General features: G+C 40.1%; 1 protein-coding gene across 1 annotated transcript in view; it reads left to right on the forward strand.

Moving 5' to 3' along the window:
- The window catches only part of col27a1b (collagen, type XXVII, alpha 1b), a 100,662-nt gene that overhangs the window by 64,401 nt on the left and 17,361 nt on the right, over positions 1-18,900 (forward strand). The window contains exons 29-37 of the mRNA XM_079607373.1: positions 2,682-2,735; positions 3,362-3,406; positions 3,634-3,678; positions 3,755-3,808; positions 4,676-4,729; positions 6,643-6,696; positions 8,591-8,644; positions 9,846-9,899; positions 10,031-10,138. Coding sequence (XP_079463499.1) covers positions 2,682-2,735; positions 3,362-3,406; positions 3,634-3,678; positions 3,755-3,808; positions 4,676-4,729; positions 6,643-6,696; positions 8,591-8,644; positions 9,846-9,899; positions 10,031-10,138 — 522 coding nt within the window. The remainder of the gene's footprint in view (positions 1-2,681; positions 2,736-3,361; positions 3,407-3,633; positions 3,679-3,754; positions 3,809-4,675; positions 4,730-6,642; positions 6,697-8,590; positions 8,645-9,845; positions 9,900-10,030; positions 10,139-18,900) is intronic.

The following is an 18,900-nucleotide window of genomic DNA, read 5'->3' on the forward strand; positions in this document are numbered from 1 at the left end:
AATGTATTTTTGTAACCTCTCTAGAATAATTATCACTGTATACTCAAGATTCTCAATGGAAGCGATTCAAGTTCACATAGGCCTGTAATGAGTTTTTTATTGGCATATAGTTCTGTCATCTTTGGATAGTTTAGCATCATGCTGATGCTGTGGTTACTGGAAGCTATATTGGGCTTTATTTCCTGTATATTCAGCCAATGGCAGTATCATGGTAGAAGACCTTGACAGATGGTGTCTTTACATTAGCTCTTATTACATTCCCATTAAAAACTAATCCAAATTATAAAACTACACACCACTTTTACACACAACTTTATCCACAATACATTAAGACAAACCCATCACTGATTGGGGAAAGTATTACTTTACATTAAGTAAAAAATAAGTCCAGCTGCAGTTGGACTAGGCATTCTTTAGATGTGAAACCATACTATCACAATGAAGGAGTCAACGCCACCCACAGGGATCTGCTCCAAATCAAAGCGAGCAACGGGAGTTGAGGGCAAACAGAGGACAGACTTGCGTCAGCTGCGGAGAAGTGACAGCACTCATGAGCAGCTTGGTCATTTTGGATTTACAATAACTGTGAAAGTCAAATTTGAGTCTTTTGGATGTGTGTTGTGCTGGTGGGTGTTATGGGTAATGGGAACCTGTTGGGGTTGCTTAAGAGTTGGAAGAGTCCCAAGCCTGATGATTGGATTATGTCAATGATGTCAGACTAATGATGATTTTCAGCTGACAAGAGCATTGAGTGGAAAAACTCTTCCAAGTCACAATGAGTTGCCATTTGCTACCCATTTTACTTTGTAGTATGGCGTATTTTAAAATGAAACACGATATTTTATGAGAAAAATTGTAGGATGGGTTGATTTTATTTTTTGGGAATAGATCGGATTGTAAAAAGCTGCTATTCTATTAGCTAACTGGCTTATTGGCTAAACTTAGCCTGCACGGCCTACATGAAAAGAGCAAATTATATTTAAAGTCATGCATGCATTAAGAAAGGTAATAGGGTCCAATGTGATTTCATGTGGACTTTTTCATTGAAGCTTCACACTTAAATGAATATTTCATACTCATCATAATCTGTTAATATACTCTCTAATAGCTTGTTGGCTTCCCATAAGAAATTTCAGCACTCATAGCAGTCTTTCCTCACATCACAAAAACACATTTTTAAACTAAATTAACCATTACAAATGAAACATTACTCTTTCAACAATCAAAAAATGAAAGGCTGTATTACCAATGATGGAGAACGCTGAGGTCTGGGATTTGAGCCTCATTTTCTAAATGCTCATTGCTGTTAGTTCCCATGGACATGTGCATTTATCTCTCTGCTCTTCAGAGGCTAATATTCATGTAATTTAATAAGGAATAGAAAGTTGTTTCACCTCTCAGACAATTAAGAAATAATTTGATAAATGCAGATTCTATGATTAATTGTTCCCTTATGTGATTAATGTGATGCCACTCTGTAATTTTTTTTTTTTTTAAGTATGGTATATCGGTTTAGAAGTATGCTAATCAAATTAAAATTAAAATCAAAATTATGTTTTTGTTTCTTTGTTGTTAAAAATCTTCAATTGCCGTTGAAACCAAAGCATTTGTTTTTTTAGAATTTGGATTCAGAAAGACCCTTAAAGAGATAGTTCACCCAAAAATGGAAATGTTATCATAATTTACTCACCTTCAAGTTGTTCCAAACCAGTATGAGTTTCTTTCTTCTGTTGAACACAAAATCAGATATTTTGAAGAATGTTGGTAACATTGACTTCCATAGTAGGAAAAAAACATACTATGGAAGTCAATGGCTACTGTCAACTGTCTGGTGGTTACCAACATTGTTCAAAATATCTTATTTTTTTCTTTAGCAAAGGAAAGAGACTCATACATGTTTGAGACAACATGAGAGTGAGTAAATGGTTCAACAGAATGACAGAATTTTTATTTTTGGGTGAACTAACCCTTTAAATATTTTATGATGAAGTTTTGGTCCAGGCCTGATTCCCATCAGTCCGAATATTGTTATTAGCCTCTGAAAAGTCAAAGGTTTCCTGAATGACATCAGATCAGGAGAACAGAGGCAACAGTGTTGTGTTGGCCCTTAAAACCAGTGCTGTCAAAGGAGCACCATGCGTCTGTTCTTCGGCAGGAGCCACAGTGGTTGACTTGCAGCCATAATAATATCCCCATTGATCACTGTTTCCACCTTCCAGACAAAGAAATCCCTCAAAGTCAGAGATCACCCAGCTGTGGCTCTACATTTTTCATAATACGTATAAATCATCACAATGGAAATATAATGGCTGCTGTAACTGAACTTCCATGATGTGAAAGGCTAATGTTTCACAGCGGTCTTTAAAGCTGCATTCATTCAGGTTTTTGCCCCTGGTGAGTCGGAGATTTGACTCGTTCAAGACCATAAGTCATACAAATTACTTTGAATGAGTTGTCTTTTTGTTATATGGGTTTGTCAATCTTTGACAAAATGCCATAATGTACATCTGCTCGATAGCAATAGTAACTCCTTCCCTTGACCCCGGGTTGTGTATCACCTCTGATATCTCAGAATAACTTTGTTTGTACAAGTGTGCCCTCTGCTGTTCAACTCATTATTTTCTTACACCCATATGTGTCTGCTTCTTAATGCCATTCCCACCTCCATAAATTCTATGCAGGGCGAGAGGGGACCAGATGGACCAGTTGGAGAAAAAGGAGTAATGGGAATGAAGGTGAAATGTTCAGCAATGGTTCTTATAGAGCTTAGTTACTGTGTAATATCTTACAGGGATGAGTTTGATTAGAAGATATTCTTATATTGTTATTAATAGACACCTTCTTTTTGGTCCACGGACATGGAGGTGCACAATTTAAAAACTGACTAACTCAAAATTGTATATTATTTTAACACAATTAGAAGCTGCATATGAATATTTTGATATTGATCTTCACTGGCAACTTTGAAAACATGGGTTTGTCATACTTTATGTTAACTTCAAAAAGTATATCTGGCTGGGCATGATACAGCTGTACGAAGTAAAATAGTGCATGTTGAAAGCAGCGTTGTGATGCTATGTTGTTTCAAGATGAAGAAACTCACTTCTGCCATGCTGGCATGCACTGCATTTTCCCTACCACAGAACAAAACAACATATGAAACACATCTAAATTGTCAGCACAACATTTTTATCAACCTTTCAGTGATGGAAACAGTGTGCATTGAAGGTTTATCCAAAACATTTACAAAATACTTGGTTTTGGTTTAATCAAACGGAATAAAGAAGGATCATTTTATTTGTTTCCGTGTTGCAATGGAAAATAGTTGGTGACTGTTTCGGATTCTGTCCCTTTTCTGCAGGGTCCTGAGGGCCCGCCAGGAAAACAAGGGTTCAATGGACAAATGGTAAAATGACAGGTTTTATTTTGAAACTCAGATTGATATGATTGCATACTGGACAGAGTTTAAGGTTAGCTGATGCTTAGGTCTTCAGAAAGCAAAACAGATCATGAAAGACCAATACAACATTTCACAGAAGATCTAGTTTTGCTGACAATGTTCTTATAGGAAAGATGGTCATGCAGGCGGTATAGTGTTTAAGTGGAGCACTGAGATTCTCTCTTTTGTATTAGGGTAAAATTGGTGAAACTGGTGAAACAGGACCAACTGGATTTACAGTAAGTAAATGAAGTAACTTATATCCTTATTTGCATAAAACTTTGTTAAATGTTCACAAAACTCATCCATTTCTAGGGTATTCCAGGACGAACTGGACCTCCTGGAGAAAAGGGCATCTTAGGAGGACCTGTAAGTACATCTGCAAAAAGGAGTAATTCTGTCATAATCTCTCTTTTTTAGTGAAACACAAAAGAAGAAATGCTAAAAAATTTACTGGTTGCTCTATTCCATATAATGAATTGAGACTTGGGCTGTCAAGCACTAAAACACACAAAAAAAGCATCATAAAACAGTCAATTCCAAGTCTTCTAAAGCTATACAGTAACTTTGAATAAGAAACTGAACATGTTCCCATTCATTGTTCAGATCAATTTGATTACATCATTATGGCAACTAATGGCAGCATGTATTGTATTCTCAAGTGAAACAGGATTTTCAACAAGAAAAAAAATGTAGAAAAGAACTTGTGATAAGTGATTGTTCCATACCATAATGGAGCCCGTTTTGGACAAGAGTTGGCTATGACAATGCCTGAAAAGCTATTTGGCTGTTGATGAAAGCAGTCTCTTATGCTCACCAAGACTGCATTTATATGATCAAAATGACAGTAAACAACAGTAATATTGTAAAGTAATAGAATTTAAAATAACCGTTTTCTATTTAAATATATTTTAAAATATAATTCCTGTGATGGCAAAGCTGTATTTTCAGCAGCCATTACTTCAGTCACCTGGTCCTTCAGAAATCATTATATGCTGATTTGGTGCTCAAGAAAGGATTCTTATTATTATCAATGTGGAAAACAGTTTGTGGAAACCATGATACTTTTTTCAGGATTCTTTGATGAATAGAAATTAAAAAAAGAATGGCATTTATTTGAAATCTAAATCTTTTGTTATATTATAAATTGAATTTTTTTATCAATTTAATGCAAAATCTTACAGACCCCAAACTTCTGAACGGCAGTTTTTTTTTATGTCTTCTGTCTCCTAATAGGGTCCTCAAGGGTCACCTGGAGTATTAGGTCCATTGGGTGAGACTGGAGCAGTGGTAAGATTCTTTATATAATCTTCAGATATGTGTCGATGTGTTTTATGGTGTTGCAACACGTTCTCACTCCCAACTTGTCACATATTGATGCTTGGTCAAGACCCTTCGGCATCACTATTTGATGCGCAGGGTACTCCATAGTTTTCAATGAGAAACCTTCTGGCGTAGATGCTATACACAGCCACAGATTCAACAATTGCCGCCCGAAGAAACGTTACATCAGCTTTGATAGTAAAATTACATTGGCTCTCGAATGTCTCGTGACCAATTGCGTCATCACGTCAGCTTTGATTGTAAAATGGCATTTGGCTTGTTCAACTGACTTGAAGCAGTGGATGCCGATTAGAAATTTTGTCCGACTCAACCATGAACAGACTCCTATACGTAATAATCATCTCTTTCTTCCTCCCGTTTCAGATTCCGTAAACTCTTTTTTGGAAAAGAAAGGTCTGAAATGCTTTTGAAGATCTTTTCATTAATGATGTGTTTGCAAGTTTTTCTGAATTATCCTCATCATTTAATCTGATCCCCTCTCACCTATTTCATTATTTTCAAATTAGGCACTATGCCTCCTCTCTTTTCTCTGTGTTTCCCTCTTTACCTACAAAGGCTACATGGGAAGAGGCATTTAAACTGAATCCTCAAATGGGTGGGATTATCTCAAAGATATATGCAATTATATATGTCAAAGGATAATGCTCACAACATTAAACTATCAGGGCTTGGGAGTTTGAGGATGACTACAGGAGTAGAGTGTTAGACAATGTACGTAGCACTTTGTGTGCTAGACTTTATACAATTTAAAACTTTTCATAGAGCTCATCTCTCGAAGACGAAACTTTCTCAAATATATCCCAATGTTTCAGATTTGTGTAATAAATGTAAACTTTCACCATGTAACCTTAGCCATATGTTTGTATTTTGTCCCAAGTGACAAAACCTTTAGAATTATTTCTTTAAAATAGTTTCTGATGTCCTAGGGGGCAAGTTAGCTGTTTGCCCTTTGATTGCAATCTTTGGTGTTTCATCTCGGTGTCAGCCTTTAAGCCGCAGACAGGCTGATGCCGTTGCTTTTATAATATAGCTATACATAATAAGCTAATATGCTTTTATTCTTGCTAGTCGCAGATTACTGTTATCTTGGACCGCCCCACAACCCCCTTCCATTTCTGTTTGGTTCAAAGATTTAAAAAAAAAAAAAAAATAAGTACAATATAAGAGGTAGGGGGGAATCTTTTTTGAAAAATGGCAACAATTTATTACATTCTTTAATGTTTTACAAACCTTAGACGTGGATTAAGTGGGAGTATATATATATATTTTTTTTTTATATATATATATATATATATTTTATACAAATGCAAAGAATTATGCGTCTTTATCTGACACATAAGGCAAACAACCGAAAGGAATGGAGTACCCTGTGCGTCGAAAAATGACGCTAAAGGGATACCCTGTGCGTTAAAAAAGTGACACAGAGGGGTCCTGACCAAGCGTCAATATGTGACTAGTTGGGTGTGAGAACGTGTTGCTTTTATATTGTACTTCCAGCAGTGTTAAGTCAGTTTGTTATTTACTTCTCCAGCTGTGTTATTTCCCATTATGACCCTCTACCCTACTTTTTAAACAAACAATTATCATTATGCCCAAATTTAGCCAATGCCGAATTAGTTTTGGTTCCTGTAAACAATTACAATGTCCTTAAGTGGCATTATACAACACTTAGCTTGGCTTTGCTAATTAAAATACTTTACCAGAAATAAGAAACAGATTTTGTCACACATATTCGCTTTGTATCTAATTACCTATCCATTATTCCCACATGTTTTGTTAGCTGTGAGGTACCAAAGACTGTAGCAAGATTCAGAAAGCGAATCACTCAACGTTCATTAGTTTCCTGGTTTGTGTGACAGGGTTTACCTGGGAAGGTTGGAGAGCGGGGCTTACCAGGTGAACCAGGAGAGAAGGTAAAATCGCCTGTTTTCTCATACATGGTACTGAATGCTGATTAGTGTGCTGTAGCCGCTGTGCAATGTCCAACATTTATCATAGTGAGGTTACTGTGATCATATGCAGATGTTCTAAATAAAGCCTATCTGGATATACATAATTATCCTGGGCTATTTGAGAATGTGGTGGCAAACAAAATGATATCACTGAATAAGAGACAAACATTTGTACCAATTGTCTTTTAAATTATTTATTCCCTTGCAAGGAAAGGCCAGCAATAATACAGTCATACAGAGTGGCTGCAGAGTGTGACAGTGAAGGGAGGGCATCCTTTCTCCTTTATAATCCTTGACTCCCCAAAAGTTATCGCTCTAGGCCAATCAAAGTATTTTCAACCATACATGGACCATTGTTTAGACTTTGTTCATTATATTCTACCCTTGAAGGCAGAGGCCCCCCTGTCGCACACTTAACACATATAATGGTCACATTCCTTACGGCAGAGGCTCTCTTGTCATGCACACTAATGGTCATATGCATCCATACATCCATAAGATCAAAAACTGCTATTTGTTCTATTTTATACTACAGGGCCGTTGAATGCTTGAATCTGATTGGTTGACGAACGTTCTGAGGTGTGCAATTATATTCAGGGAACCGCACGGCTAAAGTAGTTCCGGCAGGTCTTAACCGTATTACAGTTCCATATCACTTCGCGTAGTCAACTGTAATAACGGAAAATAGGATACAATTCATAACAAGAAAACTGCAGCCACATGATCTGCAATTTCCAATGTCTAACTTCACAATCAATGGAAATATGCAGTTTAATTTTAATAAATAAAGTATATATAGTCCTATATATAATTAAAAAGAATATTTTAATAAATTGATAGTCCTGCTGCAGATAATATAACAAATACAAAATTATTGATTGGCATATACTTGTTAAAAGGGCTTTGTGTTTCATTTATTAGGCTAGTCTGTCACTAATAGAAAAAAAAGAATGAACGAATTAATTAAAACGAATTGAATAAATAAATAAATAAATAAATAATAATATTGACGCAAATGCTTCTTTCTCTCTCATAACTGCATTAATAACTGCATAAAGCCGGGGACACACTTGCTGTAAGGCCGGTTATGAATGTAAGTTGATACTTATCTGCATGCACGCGTGTTCAGCGCGTTCAGTCTGTGTTCACAGCGGTGTTTAAAATCTGCTGCATTCACAGTCAGAGAATGTTTCTAGTCGTTACGTGTGTCCAGCATTAAGTGGCCTTTAGTCTGCTATCAGCGGCTCAGACCTCCGTTACTAACTCTAAAATTACGTTTTGGAATTAGCAACGGAGCATGCAGTTTAGATGCGCAAGGAATTAGTCCTACATACAAGAGCGTTTTAATGACAAAAACTTTACAAACGTCTTGAAATACATCATCTGAACAATATTTTGAGGTGTGGTAACTGTAGTATAAGCGGAATAATTGACTTCAGGCCGTTGAATTATTAGAAAAATAATGCACACCCGAGGTGTAACGGCCACTCCGCTTCGCGTCGTGACCGCATTACCACCTCGGGTGTGCATTATTTTTCTAATAATTCAACGGCCTGTCGTCAATTATTCCTTACATAACTGTTCTTTGTTCTATTACATCAGCAGAGAACCAATCCTGTCACATGCAATCCTCGTGCAAATTATTACTGCCTTTCTAAGCAATTACATTAACATAGAAAAGTTAAACATAGAGAAATTGCAAACATAGTACAATGTGCAATAAGCATAACATTAATAAAACATATACTGATTAAATTTATTCCACAATAATCGCCCAGAATTGTTATAAAATTAATGATGTTGAAATTTCAATACTTGGTCACAAAATGGAGTAACTTTTTTCCACACTTTCTAGGGTGCAGTTGGATCTCCAGGGAATATTGGCGAGCAAGGCTTGATTGGACCTCGAGTAGGTTTCTTCATTTTAGCTGCAAATGGCTTTATTCAGGAGAAATGCCATATTTAATTTAATAACACTTAAAATACATACATATTTCCAAAAATAATGTACAATGGATATTTAAGAATAAAAAACATTCTTTATGAAAAATAAGTGTGCCTAATTATGAAACAACAAAAATTCCAAGCCACTCACTTTGTTTGGCGTAGAGATATATGTCAGATATGTCAGTGCAAGTTGCTTTCAGTTAAAACAGCTCAAACATGCATTTTAGTCTGGGACTAGGCTTACTGTAAGTCCTTAACCGGGGGCAAAAATGTTGATTAACATTTGTTGCACATGTGTTTTGGCTTTGCACAGCCTTCTTCAGAATGCACATCCATTGCTCACACAAACATTCTTTAAACTATTAACAATCAGTGGATCATCAAACCAGTTGGGTAACCAGTGGGAGAGGCTATAACCAGCCAACTCCTACACAAAACATTATAGTAATGTGTGCTTAATTATATTGAATGTGCACTTGCAGTATACTTCAAATATTACAAGTATTTAAAAAACAGTACTTAATATAGTACTAATTAATGTATTTCAAGTGTAAAAAAAAAATATTTTTAATGTGTGTTAAAATTTTACTGTACACTTATTTTGATGTGTTGGCATACTAAAGCACATGCAAGGTACTCATTGTACGTATTACTTATTGTAATTACAAATATATTTAAATACGTGAAGTTTCAATAGAAATTACACTTATATTTAAGTATATTTTAGTTTACCATGAATGCATGTCAGTATATGTATACAGCAGTACACTTTAACCATATTTCAAAGACAATAGAATTATAAAATAATATATAAATATGTACTTAAGTCCTACTTCAGTGTATAAAAAACACTGTAAAGTTCAGCTAATTGCATTTCATTTTAATTAACATAAAATATTTATAAATTTATAAAATAAATAAAACCTTTACATTCATTTCATACTTAAGTATATTTTTAAGGTATAGTATTTCCTTAAAAGTAGGATAAAGTGTGCTTGTTTTTCACAAGGGATGTTTTATTAGATGCAACCTTGAAACTATACGTTTGTCCCTCACAGCATTGTTTTCATTTGTGTCAAGTTAATGGCATCTACCCAGATTAAAACCATATCTGTCTATTTAAAGTACTAGAGTGAATGTATTTAAACAAAGCTCTTGTTTAGGGTGACCCTGGACTTGATGGAGAGGCTGGTCTGAGTGGTCCTGATGGAGCTAAGGTCAGGAAATCTTTCTTTTTTTTCGCATTATCACTTTAATTAAGAAAATGTCTGTAAACATTGTTTAGTTCTTTGCTTGGATAGATAATATTTTATTGACCCCAAGTCTCAACAAGTGTTGTTGTCTCTAGGGTGAAAAGGGGGATATTGGAATGGAGGGAGAAACAGGTGAAAAAGGAGCCATCGGATTTAAAGGAACGGAAGGGCGTCCTGGAGATCCCGGCTTAATAGGCATCAAGGTGCTTGCTCTTTTCTATTTGGAAATGGCAGATAATTGTGTTGAGATATTCATGTGCGCCTTACAGTGCTATTGTTTTTGCATATTTAGCAGTAAGAAAAACGTCTCGGGTTACTGCTGTAACCATAGTTCCCTGAGAAGGGAACGAGACGCTGCGCGTATGCGTCTGAAGCATCTATGTCAACTTAGTCCAATGGAATGAATGAACGTCACAGGCGGGTGACGTCATGACCAGGAAGAGATAAAAGCACATCCGGTGCAACCGGCATTAGCTTCGAAAATTGCCAAAGCAAGTCGATCACAGGGATGCAGGAAGTATGGCAGGGCGACGCAGCGTCTCGTTCCCTTCTCAGGGAACTATGGTTACAGCAGTAACCTGAGACGTTCCCTTTCGAGGGAACTCGTGCTGCGTCGAAATGACGCCATTGGAACGATCATACCCACACCGCCAGACTTACAAATGCCTAAGTGTCAGCCTGTTGTCAAAACTAACACTAAGCAGTAAGCACCTGAGACCCTGGGGCAGCATCCAGGTCCAGGCTATACAACCTCACGAATGTGAGCGGTGAGGACCAGCCCGCCGCATCACAAACGTCTTGGAGAGAAACCCCAGACAAAAGGGCTTTATAGGCCGTTATACTCCTAGTAGAATGAGCTCTGACCATCAAAGGGCACGGCTGGTCAGAGGACTCATAAGCAAGAGAAGTAGCCTCAACTATCCACTTGCTAACTGTCTGCTTAGAGGCAGGAAGACCTTTCTTGGGTGATCCAAAGCAAACAAACAGCTGATCGGATTTTCTCCAAGGAGAAGTCCGATGAACATATGTGTCAAGTGCTCGCACTGGACACAAGAGGGTCAGCTTTTCCTGGTCTGGAGAAGTAAACGGGGGAGAACAGAAAGCCTGGAGCACAATAGGCCTCAGAATAATGGTGGGCACCTTAGGGACATATCCATGTTTGGGGTATAAGAATGCCTTGACCATCCCGGGTGCAAACTCAAGGCACGTGGGAGAAACCGAAAGGGCCTGAAGGTCTCTGACTCTTTTGAGAGATAAAATAGCTAGCAGAAAGATGGTCTTAAAAGTAAGACATTTTTCTGAAACCGAATCTAGGGGCTCGAAGGGAGCCCCAGACAGGCCTTCTAGAACTATAGAGAGGTCCCAAGCCGGCACCCTAGTCCGAGTTGCAGGCCTTAGCCTCAAAGTGCCATGAAGGAAACGTATAATCAGGGGGTCTCAACCCAATGATGTACTACCCACAGGGGCGTGGAAAGCCGCAATGGCTGCCACGTAGACCTTGAGAGTGGAAGGACATAGACCTGATGAAAAGCGATCTTGCAAGAACTCGAGAACTGTGTTCACAGAGCAGTTAACTGGGTTCCGCTGATGCTGGTGGCACCAGGAAGAAAAAACTCTTCACTTTAATGCATATAATTTCCTCGTAGCTGGAGCTCTGGAGCTTAGAATGGTCTCAACAACCTCGGTTGAGAGACCACTCCCTATTAGTTGGTCCCCCTCAGAGGCCAAACCCATAGTTTCCACATCTCCGGCCGGGGGTGAAATATTGTGCCCCCTGCCTGAGACAGAAGGTCTCTCCTGATCGGGATCTCCAAGGGAGGGCCGTCGAGGAGATGAATTAGGTCCGCAAACCAAATTCGACTCAGCCAGCGTGGTGCTACAAGCAGTAGGCTTATTCCGTCCTGGCGGACTCTCTCCAGAATTCCTGGGAGTAGAACAACAGGGGGAGATGCGTACAGACGAAGCCTCGGCCAAGTCTGTACCATAGCGTCCAGGGGGGCTGGATGAGTGCGGGAGCAACAAAGTGGACAGTGCGTCATGTGCTGAGACGCGAACAAATCCACCTCTGCTTGGCCGTAAAATTCCCATATCTGCTCCACCGCCTCGGGGTGGAGTCTACAATCCCCTGGCCTCAGACCCTGCCTCGACAGGGTGTCTGCTCCTATATTCTGGTCCCCTGGAATATACACTGCCCTCGGAGAGAGTATCTTCCTGAGGGACCACAGGAGGATCTGGTGCGCACCAGTTTGCAAAGTGGACGCGATCGCAGACCCTAAGAGACCACCGATGTGTTGTCTGTCCGGACGAGCACATGATGGCCCCTTGGGTCTGGGAGCAAATGTCTCAAAACGTTGAAGACAGCCATCATCTCAAGGCAGTTGATGGGCCAGAAGAGATGATGACTCCTCCACAGACCATGAGCTGAGCGGCCTTCCATTACCGCTCCCCAGCCGGTGAGGGAAGCATCTGTCGAGATAGCAACTCGATGGCAAAGAGCTCCCAACACTGGACCCTGGGACAGGAACCAATGTTTCTTCCATATAACCAAGGCGCGGAGGCACCGCCACGTGATCTTGATCATACGGAGCGGGTTTCCCCTCGGGGAGAACCCTCTGGTCCTGAGCCACCACTGCAAAGGTCTCATGTACAGCAGGCCAAAGGGTATCACATTGGACGCTGCTGCCATGAGGCCTATCAGTCTCTCAAACTGTTTCACAGTGCGTGACTGGCCTAGCTTTAGCTCTTTCGTGGCTGAGAGGATAGCAGCTACACGAGCGGGCGATATAACGGCTCGCATTGTGACTGAATCCCTGACCAAACCCAGAAAAGTGGTTCTCTGTAATGGAGAAAGCACACTCTTCTTGGTATTGATCCTCAACTCCAATTTCTTAATATGAGCGTGGACAACATCTCGATGCTGAACCACCAACAGTTCTTTGCTAGAATCCGCAAGTCATCTATATAATTCAGAATGTGTATCCCCTGCAGCCTGAGTGGGGCCAGAGCTGCATCTACGCACTTCGTGAATGTGCGGGGTGATAAAGCTAGACCGAATGGAAGTACCCGATACTGGTATTCTTTGCCCCCGAAAGAAAACCTCAGGAACCTCCTGTGCTGAGGGGGGATGGAGACATGGAAGTATGCGTCTTTCTGGTCTATCGTGACAAACCAGTCCTCGGATCTGATTTGAGTCACGATCTGTTTGAGTGTCAGCATCTTGAACTTGAGTGTCTGTACTGTACGATTCAACAGGCGAAGATCTAAAATAGGACACATCCCTCCTTCCTTTTTTGGAACAATGAAATAACAGCTGTAAAAATCCGATTCTCTGTCGGGTGAGTAACCCTGCTCTATAGCCTCTTTCGCTAATAGAGCTTTCACCTCTTGCTCCATTACCAGAGCCTGCTTGGGATGAACTACCGTAAGCAACACCCCGTTGTAGCATGGTGGACGAGACCCAAACTGGATTTTGTAACCGTTTTCTACTATTCAATTCAATTCAATTCAAGTTTATTTGTATAGCGCTTTTCACAATACACATTGTTTCAAAGCAGCTTTACAGAAAATGCATTTCAAAAATATACATACAAAAATACAGTTAGTTAATCATGAAATTTAGGGCATAACATATCGCCGGCGTTGGGTCGTCTCTTCACAGGCGTCGAGTCGTCTCATCACAGGCGTTGGGGCATCTGAAGTCTCCATGAGAGGCTGGATACTAACTGGAGCTGACAAACTCTATTTGAGTTATCTCGGGACAGGCGTCCCGAGATAACAACAAAAAAGGCAGATGGGAAATAATTAGCGTAGCTGCTGTTCTTAATATGAATGCATTTGATCTGATTTAACTGTAGTATAAAAGGTATGAGATGCATCATGTGAATGCTTGGCTAAAGAGATGCGTCTTTAATCTAGTTTTAAACTGGGAGAGCGAGTCTGAGCCTCGGACAGTATCAGGAAGGCTATTCCAGAGTTTAGGAGCTAGATGTGAAAACGCCCTCCCTCCTTTAGTGGACTTAGATATCCTAGGTACGACCAGAAGCCTCGAATTTAGCGATCTTAAAGAGCGCGATGGAATATATGGCGATAGAAGGTCTCTTAAATACACAGGAGCTAAACCATTTAGGGCTTTATAGGTCAGTAACAATACTTTGTAGTTGATACGGAACTTAATAGGTAACCAGTGTAGAGATGATAAAATTGGTGTTATATGATCATATTTTCTTGACCTAGTAAGAACTCTAGCGGCTGCATTTTGGACTAACTGTAGCTTGTTTACGGAGGATGCAGGACAACCAGCTAATAAAGCATTACAGTAATCTAGTCTCGAGGTCATGAATGCATGAACTAACTTTTCTGCATCAGAAACTGATAGCATATTACGTAGCTTAGCAATGTTTCTAAGGTGGAAAAAGGCTGTTCTTGTGACATTTGAAATATGATTTTCAAAAGACAAGTTGCGGTCTAGTATAACACCCAGGTCTTTTACTGTAGAGGATAAAGTAACAGGACATCCATCTAGATTAAGGTTGTATTGTAAGAGGTTTTGTGGGCAGTTTTTTGGACCAATCAGTAATACCTCCGTTTTATCTGAATTTAATAGAAGAAAATTACACGTCATCCAATATTTTATATCTTTAACACACTCTGTCATTTTAGATAATTTAGTGTTATCATCTGGTCTAGATGAAATATATAATTGAGTGTCATCAGCATAACAGTGGAAACTTATTCCATGTTTTCTTATAATATTACCAAGTGGCAGCATATAAATTGAGAATAGCAGAGGGCCTAATACAGATCCCTGCGGCACTCCATAATTTACTGACGTTATCTTTGATTTTTCCCCATTTAAATGGACAAAATGGTAGCGGTCAGATAGGTACGATCTAAACCAGCTTAATGCCTGTCCCTGAACACCAGTGTAATTTTGAAGTCGATCTAAGAGTATTTTATGATCTATAGTGTCAAACGCAGCACTAAGATCGAGTAAAACTAGTATTGAGATACAGCCTTGGTCAGAAGCTAAAAGTAAATCATTTGTAATTTTAACCAGCGCAGTTTCTGTGCTATGATGTGGCCTGAATCCTGACTGAAACTTTTCATAGATATCGTTATCTTGCAAGAAAGAGCACAATTGGGCGGACACAACTTTTTCTAGTATTTTAGACATAAATGGAAGATTTGAAATGGGTCTGTAATTTGCTAGGTTATTTGGATCTAATTGTGGTTTCTTAATAAGAGGTTTTATAACTGCCAGCTTGAATGTTTTTGGAACATGTCCTAAAGATAGAGACGAGTTAATAATATTGAGAAGAGGCTCTTCCACTACAGGTAACACTTCTTTCAGTAGTTTAGTGGGTATTGGATCTAATAAACATGTTGTTGGTTTAGATGCAGTGATAAGTTTATTTAGCTCTTCCTGTCCTATAGTTGTAAAGCGCTGTAGTTGTTGTTGAGGGGCGATAATTGAGGCTGAATCATAAGACGCTGTCAAAGATTGTACATTTACAATTGTGTTTCTGATGCTTTCTATTTTCTCAGTGAAGAAATTCATGAAATCATTACTATTAAAATGTAACGGAATATTTTGTTCAGGTGATGTCTGTTTATTTGTTAATCTAGCCACAGTGTTAAATAAAAACCTTGGATTGTTTTGGTTATTTTCTATTAGTTTGCGTAGATGCTCAGCCCTGGCTGCTTTTAGAGCCTTTTTATAACGTGACATACTGTCTTTTCACGCAATTCTAAAGACCTCTAAATTAGTTTGTTTCCATTTGCGCTCTAAGTTACGAGTTTCTCTCTTGATAACATGCGTAGCACTGTTGTACCATGGTGCTTTAGTTTTCTCTCTAACCTTTTTTAATCTAATTGGTGCAACAATTTCTAATGTACTAGAGAAAATGGTGCTCATACTGCTAGTCATTTCCTCTAGTTCATCTGTTTGTTTGGGTTCACTGAGGAGCGGAGATAGATCAGGTAAGCTATTCAAGAATCTATCTATAGTGGTTGGAAGGATTGTCCTGCCTGGTCGATAACGTGGCGCAACATGACACATTTCAGCCGTACGTAGTATGCAAGTTACCATGTAATGATCAGTGACATCATCACTTTGCGGTATAATATCTATATCGGTTGGATCGGTTCCATATGATATAATTAAATCTAGAGTATGATTAAGACGATGAGTGGGACCACTAACGTTTTGCTTGACCCCAAAGGAGTTTAATAAATCTGTAAACGCAGCCCCTAACGCATCATTTGTGTTATCAACGTGTATGTTGAAATCTCCAACAATTATTGCCTTATCGGCATTGACCAATAGATCTGAGAGAAAATCTGCAAACTCTTTTAGGAAATCAGCGTACGGCCCTGGTGGTCTATATACAGTAGCCAAGGCTAGAGATAATAGGGATTTCTTTCTTACATCTAGGAGCGTAACATTTAGCACAAGTACTTCAAACGAATTAAACCTGTGGCCTGTTTTCTGAGTAACATTAAGAATATCTCTATAGATTGTTGCAACACCGCCGCCACGACCAATCAGACGGGGCTCATGCTTATAACCGTATCCTGGTGGAGTGGACTCATTAAGACCGAAATAATCATTTGGTTTAAGCCAGGTTTCAGTAAGGCAGAGTACATCAAAGCTATTATCAGTGACCATTTCATTTACAATAACCGCCTTAGGTGTAAGCGATCTAATGTTTAGAAGACCTAGCTTTAGAAATTGTTTTTGTTCACTAATATTGAGATTTTCTGGTTTAATCACAATTAGATTTTTCTTAGATCCTGCAGTAGATTTATTGTTTGGCCTCACTAAACGAGGAATAGACACAGTTTCTATATAGTGTTCTACACTGGTACTTATATCAATTAATTTGGGACAGCAAAGAATGTGATTTGGACTTTGACTTACTAGTCATATGGTGTGTAACGTCTTGGAGATGTTGTCCGACAGAACAGCCGCTCCGACTCTGCTGGGGTGCAGGCCATCAGCACGGTAGAGCCTAGGTCGCTCCCAAAACAGATTCCAATTATTTACAAAGAGCAGTCTCTGTTCATTACACCATGACATCAACCATTCATTTAGTGCAAACAATCTACTGAACCTTTCTTGTCCTTGTCGGTACGTGGGAAGCGGTCCAGACACGACGATCTTTGCTTCAGGCGATGTTCTGCGTACCGTCTCGATCAGGCTCCTGTAGTCCCTCTTCAGAACCTCCGTCTGCCGCAGCCTGATGTCGTTCACCCCCACGTGCAGCACGACAGCTCCGACGCGCTCGTCACCGTCCAGGATCTCGGGGACCTGCGCAGCGACATCGAGAACACGAGCACCAGGAAAGCAGTGAGTGCGCACCATACCTTTACCTGAGGTAGCGCGGACATGCCGGACCATGGAACTGCCGATGATCACAGCGTCGTCGCGTTCTGTCTCGCGAAGAGGGGAGAAGCGGTTCCGGGTGGAGATCTCGAAGACCGGGAGGGGCGGAGAGGTCCTTGCTCTGGTCCTGGCTCGTGTCTTCCGCTGTGGCATCATCCAGGGTCCATGGTGCTGTGTCGGTGTCGGGGTAAACGAAACCAGGGGTGCTCGGGTCCTGTGCAGAGAAATACACGGAGTAGAGGAGGCCGGAGTCGAAAAGTTACTAACCACTGACTTGTGAGCATCGGCGCGTGATGCTTCAAGCGCTGATCGTCGGTCTCGCAGCTCGGCCTGCCTCCCCAGCAGATCACGGATCTGCTTCTCCACGGACTCCAGCTCCAACCGCACCGAATGCAGCTCAAACGTGTCCTCACCTGCACTCAGAGGTAGACACACATCCGATATATTCGCCATTATGACAGATGAACAATAAATTAGCAGTGATGCTACCAATATCACTACTAATTTAGGACTGAAATCATGGATAGAACCCGTATCCTTCCAGTGATTCGAGTGTAAATAAGACGGTCGATAGGCGAGACCACGCGTGCAAATGCTAGCGGGCTAACTTAACACGTTAGAGATAGTAACGGAAGTTCGGAAAGTTGGATATAACCAGCGATATCAAAGCAATCCGATTGTTTTGTTTTTTTATAGAGAGTAACGTTAGTATCGGAGATATGTTCACATGCTCACAAACTAACAGTTAAGCGATTCGAACACAAACTCCAAACACAACCAAAGCGGTTCGAACACAAACACAAACTTCAAACACAAACAAGCGATTCGAAGCACAAGCACAAACACAAACTTCAAACACAACAAGCGATTCGAAGCACAAGCACAAACACAAACTTCAAACACAACAAGCGATTCGAAGCACAAGCACAAACACAAACTCCAACACAAACAGAGCGATTTCAGTGATTCGAGTGTAAATAAGACGGTCGATAGGCGAGGCCACGCGTGCAATGCTAGCGGGCTATCGTTAGAGATAGTAACGGAAGTTCGGAAAGTTGGATATAACTAGCGATATCAAAGCAATCCGATTGTTTTTTATAGAGAGTAGTATCGGAGATATGTTCACACGCTCACAAACTAACGTTAACAGTTAGGTAAGCGATTCGAACACAAACTCCAAACACAACCAAAGCGGTTCGACCACAGACACAAACTTCAAACACAACAAGCGATTCGAAGCACAAGCACAAACACAAACTTCAAACACAACAAGCGATTCGAAGCACAAACACAAACTCCAACACAAACAGGACCCATTGAGATATCTGCAGGACCCATTGAGATATGTTTGGCAGATTCTTCCACTCTGTCAGAAAATCTACTATACTCTCGAGGCTGGCCTCTGGTATAATTGAGACAGCTAGCTCGAGGACCTAAGGCATACTGGCAGGAACCACCCGATCTGATTTTTGAACCCCCATCAGAGGGCGAGAGTCCGACGCAATGTCGAGTTGACACTGCGCCAGAGACTCGCTGGAGACCGCTGCGACCCGAGGCACCAAGAGTGGCGAGGTTGGCAGA

The sequence above is a fragment of the Phoxinus phoxinus genome, assembly GCF_949152265.1.
Source record: "Phoxinus phoxinus genome assembly, chromosome: 3".
Lineage (NCBI taxonomy): Eukaryota > Metazoa > Chordata > Actinopteri > Cypriniformes > Leuciscidae > Phoxinus > Phoxinus phoxinus.